This window comes from Chiloscyllium plagiosum, chromosome 26 (assembly GCF_004010195.1).
Source record: "Chiloscyllium plagiosum isolate BGI_BamShark_2017 chromosome 26, ASM401019v2, whole genome shotgun sequence".
In the NCBI taxonomy this organism is placed as follows: Eukaryota; Metazoa; Chordata; class Chondrichthyes; order Orectolobiformes; family Hemiscylliidae; genus Chiloscyllium; species Chiloscyllium plagiosum.
Genome location: NC_057735.1, coordinates 9,236,020 through 9,248,342, shown reverse-complemented (window position 1 = coordinate 9,248,342; position 12,323 = coordinate 9,236,020). Strand labels below are relative to the sequence as shown.

Sequence of the window (12,323 nt, the reverse complement as noted above, 5' to 3'; positions counted from 1 at the left end):
CCCTCAGTCTGGCAGTTAGATACACTATTGTTCTACCATTTTCACATTCCAATCACTTAATCTGAACTAACAACATTCTTTCTCCACCAGTACACTACACCCTACCACCACCAAACCTCTTCCCCCATCCCCCCAACTATAGCATAAATGCTGCCCCCTCGATGCCTGACGTCAGATCAGGATCTGTGCTGGAAAAGAAGACGAACTGCACTGAGGTGTCGCGTGGGAGGGAGAAAGAGAAAAATTTAGACTCTAAATGTTAGCTTGCTCTCTCTCTCTCTTCATGGATATTGTCTGATCCACTGAGATCTCCAGGATTTGTTGTTTTCCAATACCTCCTTCTGTGACACAGAGTAAAGTCTTGTTCGATAGTACTTCTGTGAAACCTCTTGGGACTTTATTTTGTTTACAAATACAAGTATTGGTTTAGCTAGTCTTGAACTTTCCCTCCTAAGGCTGTTCTGTTTACCTGCCAGCCAGCAACTCCACACCCTAGCCCTCAATCACCTTTCCCTTCCTGGATGGTTGCTCGTCCTAAGGAGGGTGGAGCCTCATGTTGTGCTTAACCGGTTCTACATCTTTAGATCTTTGTTGAGATTGAGACTAATCACTTCCTATGTAATTCAGAAACAAACAGTGGAGAATGCTGGAAATGCTCAGAGTGTGACGCAGCCTCCACAGATTAATATCCTAATGAAAATCCCAGCCTTGAAACATTCACACCATTTTTCTCCCCACAGATGCTGCCAGACCTGATTTATGTTTACAGCATTTTCTGTTTTTATTTCAAATTTTCAGCATCTGTCTGATTTCAATTTTGCTTCTCTCTCCTCATGTCTTCTGTGGACTTCTTGCAGGTACAAACTCTAAATCCCAACCTTTCTCGTGTCAAAGTTAAAAATCACACACCAGGTTGTGGTCCCAACAGGTTTATTTGGAAGCACTAGCTTTCGGAGCACTGCTCCTTTATCAGGTAACCTGGTGTTGTATGATTTTTAACTTTTGTACACCCCAGTCCAACACCGGCATCTCTCAATCTTTTCTCCTGCCAGATTTCTGTTGCCTGGTTTACCCTGAGATTAGGATTTAGTGCTGTACCTCCTTGAGAGAATCTGTCAAATGCATCAAATTTGTGTATATGCTATTTTTATGGATTTTCTTCTTGGGTGTCAAACCTGTTAGTGTTTTCCCTTCTGAAGGAAAACCATGTAAAGCATACTTTGTTAAATGCAAGCAAGGCGAGCATTGGCAAATATTTTAGCTCACTTGCGTTTCGTCAATGTTTCCAGAAGTGTGCATGTGTTGTTGATGAAAGATAACAGCACTGTGGATTCCTCCCTTTAGCAGTATTTCAGGTTCTTGAGATACCCTGCTCCTGTAAGCAATTAAACATTGCTGCATTGTGGGCAGGAAATCTTGAGATTAGGAATGCTTACCCACAGCATTCAGTGACAATCAGTCCCTCAGCTGTGCAGTACTGGGAGGTCAATGTTTCCGGTCAGACTGAGTTGATTAACCAGAAACTGTGCTGGAAAAGATGATGAACTGCACTGAGGTGTCACGTGGGGAGTGAGAAAGATGATTGGGATAGGGGAAAGAATGGATATGAAGCGCAGGCATGGCAGGCCAAATGGCCTTTTGCTTCTACTATGTACAGAAATTCTATAGTTGAAAGGTTATCAAGGGTAGGTAAGAATCAACACTCCCTCAAAGCTGCAGAGCTGCTGGGAAGTCCTGGGAATATTGTCTTGTCGCTGTATGATCCCTACTTCCTGTTGCCGTTGCCACACATGGAACTTTGAAGTTGATGAAGAAAAATGAGAGAGAATGGGGGCAGAAATGTGGAATTGTGAACAGCCGTGATCTTGAATGGCAAAGCAATTCTCAAAGGGATGAGTGGCCTACTCTTACTCCCAAGTTCCAAGTTTCTAAGTCCTAACTCCTATACAACATGTGGAGGTGCCGGTGTTGGGCTGGGTGGACAAAGTCAGAAGTCACATGACACCAGGTTATAATCCAACTGCTTTATTTAAAAGCACAAGCTTTGGAGCATTGCTCCTTCATCAGGAGTGCTCTGACAGCTTGTGATTTCAAATAAACCGGTTGGTCCATAACCTGGTGTCATGTGACTTCTAACTATAAAATGTAGAATATAGAATGATGTTGTGTTGAACAACATCCTTCTGACTGCCCTTGGTCCATATCCCTCCATTTCTTGCATATTCATGTGCTTATCTAAAAGTCCCATAAACACCCCTATCATATCCTAAGTTCCCTCAATTCTAGAGATGAGGTTGCAGGGATGAAGGACTCTAGACTGAATTAGATGGAAGGATAATTGACACTTGAGTGTATGTGGGTCAGCAAGAGTTGAGCAAAGGGAGAAGAAATCTAACTTTTTGGGGAGGGTGCTAGGTGAGTCTAAATGGAAGCAGAACACTGGCTTGACGACTGTGTTGATCAAAATAATAGTTTTCATTTAGACTTTGTTCTTTCAGAATGCCTTTAATCAGTGGATCATGATAAAGATCGTATGTGTGGACTCCTGTCAGGTAACAGAATATATAGCTTACAAAATAGAAAACGTGGGTTATGAGCTATGGCAGGTTTCTTAGCTTGGCAGATAATGAGGAATGATGATCTGAGGACCCCATTGCGATGCAAATGATTAGAACTTGGTAGTTGCAGATACTACAGAGTTTAGAATGGGGAGAGGTGATATAACTTTATTGATGCATTCACAGAATTCTAGGCCATCATTTATTGCCCATCACTAATTGTACAAAAGGCAACTGAGAGTCAGTCACTTTGCTGTAGAGCTGGTGTCATGTGTAGGCCAGATCTGGTAAGGATGGCATATTTCCTTCCCTAAAGGGCATTAGTGAACCAGGTGGGTTTGATAGAAACATTAGAAGATTGTGAGAGGTCTTGACAGGATAGATGTGGAGAGGATGGTTCCTTTTTTGGAAAAACAAGAATGAGGGGTCACTTTAATGAGGGGTTGTCTGTTTAAAACAGGTGAAGCATTTTTCTTTCCTTGAGCATAAGGAGTCTTTGAAACTCTCTCCCTGAGAAGGTGGCGATAGCTAAGCCATCAAATATCTTTAAGAGGGAAGTGGACAGATTTTTGAAGGGGTCGTAGGGTTATCAGGGATAAGTAGGAATGTGGATTTGGGTTACAATCAAATCAGACACAATCCTTTTGAGTGGCAGAGGAGCCCAATGGCCTACTCCTGTTCCTTGTTCAAATGAAATTGATGTTTGCAGGTGATAACAAATTGCTGAGAATAGCTAAGAATGCAGACTGCTGGAAATGTGGCTAGGTAAAGGAAGGAGCTTTCGGAGGTCTGTTAGAAATATGATCGGTTTGATGCTATGCACCCATCCCTACCAGGAACTGAATTTGATTGAGATGGCCGTAGGACATCTGAGCCGGCAGGTAGTTTCCTCAGGTCTTGATGGCATTTAAACTCCAATTAATGTCTGATTCACTGTTATCACCCCTTCTTAAACAGAACCCTTTTGACTTTGACAGATGACTGCACTTTGTAATTGCTGTACTGGGTTTTGTGTCCTGTCACTTGTGTCTGGATACCAATTTCACACAGGGCTGGACCTCATTCACCCAGGTTGGCATTTAGCTAATTTTTTGCTCCAAGCCAACTCCTTTACTATTGGAATGCTGACAAGCTATAGCACCTTTAACATAATAAAAGGTGCTTCACAGGAGCATTACAAAACAAACAGACCACTAAACTAAATGAGATATTAGATCTGAAAATATTGGTCAAAGAATTAGGTTTCGAGGAGTATCTTAAAGGGGGGAAATCGGGTGAAGAGATCTGGAGAGCATATTCAGAGTTTGTACCTAGACAATGGGGGAGTCTCTAGGGGTTCTCGAGGCCAGAATTAAAGTTTATGCGATTGGAGATTATTGTTATATCGCTTTGAGAGAAAACAGGCTAACGAGCAAGTAACCACGATGTAGAACATGTGACTAACATTCCGGATGAAGGGCTTTTGCCTGAAACATCGATTTTCCTGCTCCTTGGATGCTGCCTGACCTGCTGTGCTTTTCCAGCACCATTCTAATCTTGACTCTAATCTCCAGCATCTGCAGTACCCACTTCCATCATGTGACTAGCAGCCATTCTCCATCTAACTAACAGCATGTTTCAATGTAGCTATGCATTTCTACCTGTTCAGCAATCCTGTAAAAGATCTTCAAATAAACAGAACCCATGCTGTAAATCGCTACGACATGACTTTGTCCCTTTACAAGTCCCAGTGTGAGAGAACACAAGAGATGGGAGACAATGGAAGGGTTTAAAAAAACATTGAGTTTAGTAATCAAGGCAGTAGCTCTTTGGCAGGGCAAATACAAGCAGAAGGGTTCGGTCTTGGGAAACAAGAATTTTGTGTAATGTCAAATTTAGATAGAGGCCAGGAATGCATTAGGATAGCTAGTTCTAAGGTAGTAATGGCATGAATGAAGCTCCCAGCAGCAGATAAGCTGAAACAGGATGAAGTTGGGAGATGTTACAGTGCTAGTAATAGGTAGTTGTGATGATATGGTAAGTTGGAAGTTCAACTCTAGGTCAAATGCGACACCAAATTTGCAAATGAATGGCTTAATCTCCGACCTTTTCTAGGAGGAAGCATGGAGTCGGGAGCTAGGAATTGAATTTACAGTGGTATCCACAAACAACGGGTCCAGTCTTCATAATACTTAACTGAACACTCAATGAAAATATATGGGTAAATGTAACTACTCCTATAAGATTTCTTTAGCCCTATTGCAAATATTTTATTTTTGAAATGTATTTTCAATGCAACCATCTTCTCTCCTTCCCCTCCTCTCCAGTCTCTCAGCAGATCTGCCTAAAATAAAAATCAATCTCTTAGCTGAGGAACAAATTGAATTTAAACCTTTTTTGTTTTGTGTTTTCTATTTAGCTGCAATCCATTATGACTTTGTCCCTCAGTCACCTATTCCAGAAGAAGTAAGATTCACCCATACCGGCCATTAGGATGTCTCAACCCACAGGCAGCAAGGAACACTGGAAACCCTGGGAGTTCTCTGGGATCAGCCGTCAGGAGCTGGCACTGGCAGAAGCTCTTCAGATGGAATATGACGCCCTATCGAGGCTTCGGCAGAGTAGTACAACAAGAGACGACAGCAAGTCCAAACATATTAATAGCCTGCAACTGATTTCATTTGAGGACCCTTTGTTGGAATACAGCCAATTGAGGAATGACTGCAATACCTTTAAAGGAACCCATGGTCTGTCAGGGTCAGACCCCGGTCTCAGTTATAGCAAAGGCCCTTCTTTGTCAAGTCGAGGCATCGCGTGTTCCTCAACTACCTCAGTTCCCAGGCCACCAAACCCCCAGTGCCAAGAAGACTCTGAATACCATTCATTATGGAAGGATGTTACCACAGCCACAACTGCCACCACCACCAATTCCACCATCAGTGGCTGCATACAGCAACCAATCCGTACAGGGCTCTTCACCACTGAGGGGTCATCTTGCCATCGAGGAGATTATTCCATCATTGACTATGCTCCACCAATTCCACCACGAGTTCCTCTAGGTCCCAGTCGAAATGCCATGTTAACAGATCATTGGTCCAAGGGGCAGCCTGGTGAGAGCATTGAGAAATTGACCATACCCAATGACATCAATATATTCTCTCCCAACAGTGATGACTCAAATGGTAAAATAGTAGAACCACCAAGTTTTTACTCCAACCAAAGGATCTCTGATGAAGAGTTTGAGTTGATTGACTATGATGATTTGAATGATGCCATAACAAAGCTGAATTTAATGTCAACCTATGGAGAAAATACAAAGCTGATAAGAGTTGGCAGCATTGGCCCCAACTCCATCTGCAAAAGAAAAGATAAAAAGGAAGAAACCTCTGGGAAACCCGTTAGTCGAAGTAAGACTCTTCCACCTCAGGTGCCTCCACGGACCTATATGTCTAAATATGGAAACCAGAACAATGCTGTCTATCAGGACAAGAATCAAATGGTCTCCATTGATCCGGTGAGATCCAGAAAATTGTCACAGTAGTTGTGATTAGGGAAAATGCTTTGTGACACCTGTATATATGTTTCAATTTGGTATACTGTTACATGCATTGATTGAAAGGGCAATGGAAGCTGAGTCAACAGCAGCTGACAAAGAAAATATTTTGCAGGGAAACTTTGTAGGGCCTTCAGGGAAAATGCTGTAATAATTAGATAGCTCTGTCACACAGCCAGCAAGATGGTCAGAATGGGGTCCTCCTATATTGTATAATTCTGTAAATTTGGGATGATCATTATCAGACCAAACTATATATTTCTTTTTTCCCTATCCCTTCCTATCATTGGTTCTCAGAATCCTCTGTGATTGTAAAGCAGGGAAACGTGCCTAATAAGCCCCAGTACATCCTTGTTAAAATCCCTTGAGATAAGCTTTAATCAAAAGTTTGTATCAAGAATGAAATCGGATTTAAAACCACAGTAATTGGAACATCGTAAGAAATAGGAGCAGGAGTAGGGCATTCAATCTGTCGAGTCTACCTGCCACTCTATAAGATCATGGCTAGTTTACCCCAAGCCTCAAATCCTCTTTCATGCCCACTCAACATAACCCCTCGATATTTCAAAAATCTAACCACCACCTCTTTCAATATTTTTGGTGATTTAGCCTCTAAAACTCTCTGGATTAGAGAATTCCAAACATTCACTACCCTCTGAGAGAATAAATTTCTTTTGTTTCTCAGTTTTAAAAGTGTGTCCCAGAGGAGACTTTTCTCCCTTCACATATTGTTCAGTAAAAAGCAAGTGAAATGTTTGTGTCCTGTCTCTAGTTGAGTTTTACACTCAGTAATTCTGAGTCTGTCCTCTCAAAAGTGGGTTGCCTGGAGAGTATTTTGGGTTTCTTTTAAACATTGATACATTTAATGGTCCAATACAGGGCTTTTTCGCAAAAGCTCCAGAAAAGAAAAACCTTCTGAGGATTATGATGATTTTTAGTTTATTTAACAAGTGGGTAGTTAGAATATGCAAATCACTACCACAAGAAATAATTGTGACAAATAATGTTAAGACTCCTTTTTTTAAATGGAAGCTAAATTGTGGGTGAACAAAATAGAAGGATAAACTGAGGAATAAATGAATTTTGGGTGGGAAGAGGTCTAACACCACCAGAGATCAGGCTGAATAGCCTGTTTCTATGCTGCAAATTCTATCTCATTTATTTAAAGAAGCCTACGATGTGTTAATACTGAAAGGGCAGCAAGCCGTCAGAACTGAGGCTGTGGGTACACGCAGAATGTCATGACCTATCTAGAGGAGGGTTTTCAGAATGATTCATTCGTTTCTAATAGAGTGATTACAGATGGTAAATAAGTGTGCAGTGGTACAATTTTATTTTTTTTTAAAATATGCTGTTGCCAAAGTGAAGCAGTAGCATTTTTTTTCAATTGGAGATCATCTTTTCTTCCTCCCCCTTCACCCTAAAGTGACATTCTCACTTCTTTACCACTGCAGTTCATACTCATAGCTGCTTTGCCTTCCTCCGAATTCATTCTGTTTCTTCTTTCACTTGCTACCCTATCGCCTGTACCAATTAATTATTAGTTAACATCAATATTCCCCTGTCCCAATTATCCTGCCACACCATCCTACTGATTCTTTTAGGTCCTGGGATCCAGGTATTCTGTATAGCATGTAAAGAAAGCTATTGGGCAGCACAATTTACAATGCAGACTGGAAGTCAAAAGTAGAATCTTATATGGTCTACACAATTTTATTTCCTCACTTACCAGCATGTTTACATCTGAGGCACTGGAAGTGGTGGTGGGTAGGTAGGGAGAGAGAGAGAGAATGGGGGGTTGCCTCAAAACATATTTTTTCTAAAGTAAACTTTTGAATGGTCCAAGATGGCTGGCTGTTCCTGTGCTAGACTTGCCATTTTGGAACAGAGCCAAGCTACAAGTCTCCATGCCCCTTCTGCTTGCTGCTATTGCCTCGGCAACCCATTTCATAAAGACAGAAAAGACAGCACTGTACTAGCTCGCATACTCCCTCTCTCATAGATATTATTTTCTTTGACGTGATGCTAATGTGTTATTGCATGTGATGCAGAATTTATTCAGTGCAACAGATGCTAACACATCACTGTGCTAGTGGAAGGGACCAGGGATTATCTGACGTGAGGCTAGCTTCTAATTAGATTTGACCAAGCCAGGGTTTTGTTAGTGCTTTAGTATATTGTTGAACAGACCCAGGATGATTGTTCTCCTGTGCCTGCTCAGCTCTTTTGGAGTTGGGCCAAGCTACACAAATTTCTTCCCATTCTGTCTGACCACACTGCCTTGGAAATGCATTGTTTGACGGAACGGAAAATACTCTTAACTAACTGTGAATCGGTACAAAATGGGCATTGTTTTATGTGCAGCCAACATATATGATGCCACTGTAAATAGCTGTAGTGATAACATTGATTTAATGAAATTAGTATATTGGCCAACATATTCTTGAACTAATCGTAGAATGAGTAGGCCATTTACCATGTTGTATATGTGTCAGCCATTGCAAGTGCAATTGCGAAGTCCCAATCCCCTGCACTCGCTGCGCGGCCCTCAGAATTTTTTTCTTTTAGGTGCTTAACCGATTCCCTTTTGGATGACCTAATTGCATCTTTGTCCACCACCCCATTAGGCAGTATTCTTCTATGCATGAGATAAAAGATCTTGACCCCTGGTTCAGGAGCCTTCCACCTATGGGGACATTTCTGTTTATCTGGATCCCTCAGATTTTGAGCACCTCTATCAAATCTCCTCTCAATCTTCTCTAAGCGATACAATCTCAGCGTCTCTGATCTATCTACCTTACCCCATTCTTGCAGATCGTTTCTGTACCTTCTCATTCTTCCTAAACTGTGGCACCCAGGATCCGGACACACTACTGTGCAATTGAAGTCAAAACAATGTTATATAATGGTTTATCAATGCCTCCTAATGGCATTAGTATATTTTATAGATAAATGGTTTTTTTTAGATTAGATTACTTAGTGTGGAAACAGGCCCTTCAGCCCAACAGGTCTGCACCGACCCTCTTAAGAGCAACCCACCCAGACCCATTCTCCTACATTTACCCCTTCACTTAACACTACGGGCACTTTAGCATGGCCAATTCACCTAACCTACACAATTGTTTTGGACTGTGGGAGGAAACCGAAGCAGACACTGGGAGAACGTGCAAAGTCCACACGGATAGTTGCCTGAGGCATGGGAAGAAATTGGGTCTCACATTACCATGATGTTGTTATATGGTGAATCAGGCTTGATTGAGTGAATGGCCTCCTCCTATTCCTGTGTTCCCAGACTGACGTTTACAACCCTTATAGCCCTTTGTTGCAAGTTTTAGATACTGTTTAAATATAGGAAGGACATGGTGGTATTGTTGATGTATCTGTAATCCAGAAATCCAGGAAATGTCCCAGAGAGACTGGTTTGAATTCCTCCACAGTGTACAGTGGAGTGTGCATTTGCTAAAGGTCAAATGATTGTTAAACAACTGTTGATTATCATTTGGAAAAAAAACCATCTGGCTCACTAATTTAGGATAGCTACTGTTTTTACCCAGTCTGGTCTACATGTGACCCTGGAACCACAGTAATGTTTTTTCACTTAATAGCCCTCTGAAATCACCTAGCAAGCCACTCCATTCAAGTGCAACGAAGGTGTCCAATAAATGCTGGACCAGCCAGTGATGCCCACCCCTTACAAATGAATAAAAGGAAATGTAGTAACTAATTTATCGTACGGAAAACTCTCACCGAGACATAATAAACAGGAAAACGGTTTCAGTCACGTGGGTTGAGGTGTAGCTATTAACCAGGACACTGCAAAGAACATAAAGTGCCTTGAGATCACTTGCTTGAGCAAGCAGATAAGATGTTGGTTTCAACATCTCCTCCAAAAAGCAGCACTGTTTCAATAATGCACCAGCGTGTCAGCTTAGATCAGTCTATGGAGTCCTGCTGCCTTCTGACTCCAGGGCAACTGAGCCACAGCGGACACATGGGCATTTGTAAAGTAGGGAATGCACAAGTTAAACGCACTCATAACAACATCTTCAGCACCTCAAGGCTCTCAACAGAGAGAGGTTCTGTAATAGTTTATAGCTTGAATTATTATATTAGCTGGACACAGTAGACAAGGAGTAGCTGCTCGTGCTTGTAAGATAAAAAGAAACGTGAGGGCATAGATTTAAAGTGATGAAGCAAGGAGAGAAAAAAACTTTTACACACAGCAATTAGGTTATGGAATGCACCGCCTGGAAATGTGATTGGGGCAGGTTCAACTGAGGCATTAAAGAATACTGAAGAAGTGTCACTGGACTCAACATTAACTTTGCTTTCTCTCCACAGATGTTGCTAAACCTGCTGAATTTCTCTGGTAATTATAATTTTCATTCAAGAAGGTATTGAATAAAAATAGTGTGCAGGAATAGGGGGGGGGGAAAGCAAAACGATTGACACTTGGTAGTAGAACTGGTGGGCCTCCTCCTGTGGCATAACAATTCTGTGAATTTGTAGTCAAAGTCTCCTCCAAATCTACATGGAGGCCTTTGCAGCCATTGAAATATCACAATTCAGCTTGACACAAGCAGCACAAGTTGAACATTGTGGAGCAAAAAATATGGTAAATAGTACAATTTTGGAATAAAAGCAGAAAATACTCAATGGGTCAGACAGCATCTGTGGAAAGAGAGATTTTTGTCAAAAGGACTAAGAGCATGATTTTTAAAAAGTTCTCTCACAGGATCTGCACATCAGTGTCTGTGCCAACATTTATTGCCATCCCTAGTTGCCCATTCTTATCCATCCTTAGTTGCTTCTTATAGTCTTGGTTCTCTTACCCACACACACACTGCATAAAAGGTTTGGAGTTCGAGATAGCAGATTACAGAAGGAGGAGAAACTAAATCATTAAAAAATAGTCCAAGTTCTGGAAATGATTGTAGTTGTAAAAATTACAATCTTGAATTGGATGCTTTCCTGCACATATTGCAGACTATTCTTTAAATGTTGTTCTTATGTTCATACCATTTGTGTGCAGGAAAAAGTCACCCAGACCAGGAAACCACAATCATCAGCATGTATGGCATTGTGATCTCCGACTTTGAGGGGAGAACGGCCTATTCATCAAGCTCATAAAGAGCTTTGTGCTACTGAATTCCTTCCACTGGCAAAAAATGAATACCCAGCCAGACTTGCCAAGAATGACTCCTTTCTGTTTAAAGAATTAGTTTAGTCTGTCTGATGTACAGTGCCAATATCACATATTCACAGCAATAGAGATTGAGGGAATAGTAAAAATCCCCAAATTTTAGACTGGTAATAAAAGTGCAATTAATCCCTTGGAGACAAAAATTAATTCTGTTGCAATGCACAAAAGAAACACAATTTGATTTTGAATTGTCACAACAGGACTGCCTCCACCAAATTCTGCCAGGAATAATGACGGGCAGCTATTTAAATTGTGCATCTCATTTTTAAAATTTGTATCCCTTTTGTTGATAGATCTTGCTTCTCATTTAGATTTTGATAACTGAACAGGTCACTCCATCCAGTGCATTCTTGGGCTGCAGCAGGAGTGTTAGTGTCTCTTTGCTGTTTAATGGAAAACCATGGGAAGCCTCTGTATGCTTGTTGACTCCAATGAATCATATTTGACCAGTGTGACAAACTGTATTAGATCTGTAGTCCAGTGTAGCATTTTATAGACTGTGACTGTAATGCACAACTGTGGGCTCAGTCAGCTGTGCTTTCAACCTGCTTGTGTTTATGTTCCTGTGTGAAGCACTTTGCTCAGTACATCAGAGATGTACATTTTGAGTGTTACACCGTGCCAAATGCCCAGAGTTGTACCAGTGTGCTATGTCTCATTCCACAATTATTAATCCTGTTTATTGTTATATACTACTCTTACTCAAACTTTCATATTTGATCAGGTCCGTGATTGCTTCCCACCTTAACGAAATTGCAGGGCTGGGCCATATCACTACTCATAATTAATTGCTTCTCACCAACCCAAGCATATCACATTATACTATTCCATTACTTGCACAACTTTTGCCAGCTCCCACTTGCCACAACTCTACTCATGATTAGAATACACCTGCAATTCATTGATTTCCTTAAACTCCCTCCCTTCCACATCCTCATCCCCACACAACCCACCCTTTTATCTGTTAGGGGGGTGGAAGGGGGTGTGGGGGTGGATGGGGGAGAGGGAGTGGAGGGGGATGGGGGGTGAT

The 12,323-nt window shown here is 41.5% G+C and overlaps 1 protein-coding gene across 6 annotated transcripts in view; it reads left to right on the top strand.

The window, feature by feature from the left end:
• The window catches only part of pik3c2b (phosphatidylinositol-4-phosphate 3-kinase, catalytic subunit type 2 beta), a 181,856-nt gene that overhangs the window by 28,738 nt on the left and 140,795 nt on the right, over positions 1-12,323 (top strand). For 5 of the 6 annotated variants that reach the window (XM_043716446.1, XM_043716445.1, XM_043716443.1 and 2 more), the window contains exon 2: positions 4,957-6,051. In XM_043716446.1, coding sequence (XP_043572381.1) covers positions 5,032-6,051 — 1,020 coding nt within the window. In that variant the 5' untranslated portion in view covers positions 4,957-5,031. Of the gene's footprint in view, positions 1-4,736; positions 4,759-4,956; positions 6,052-12,323 lie in introns of those variants that run through there. The other variant, XM_043716448.1, reaches the window with a different exon arrangement.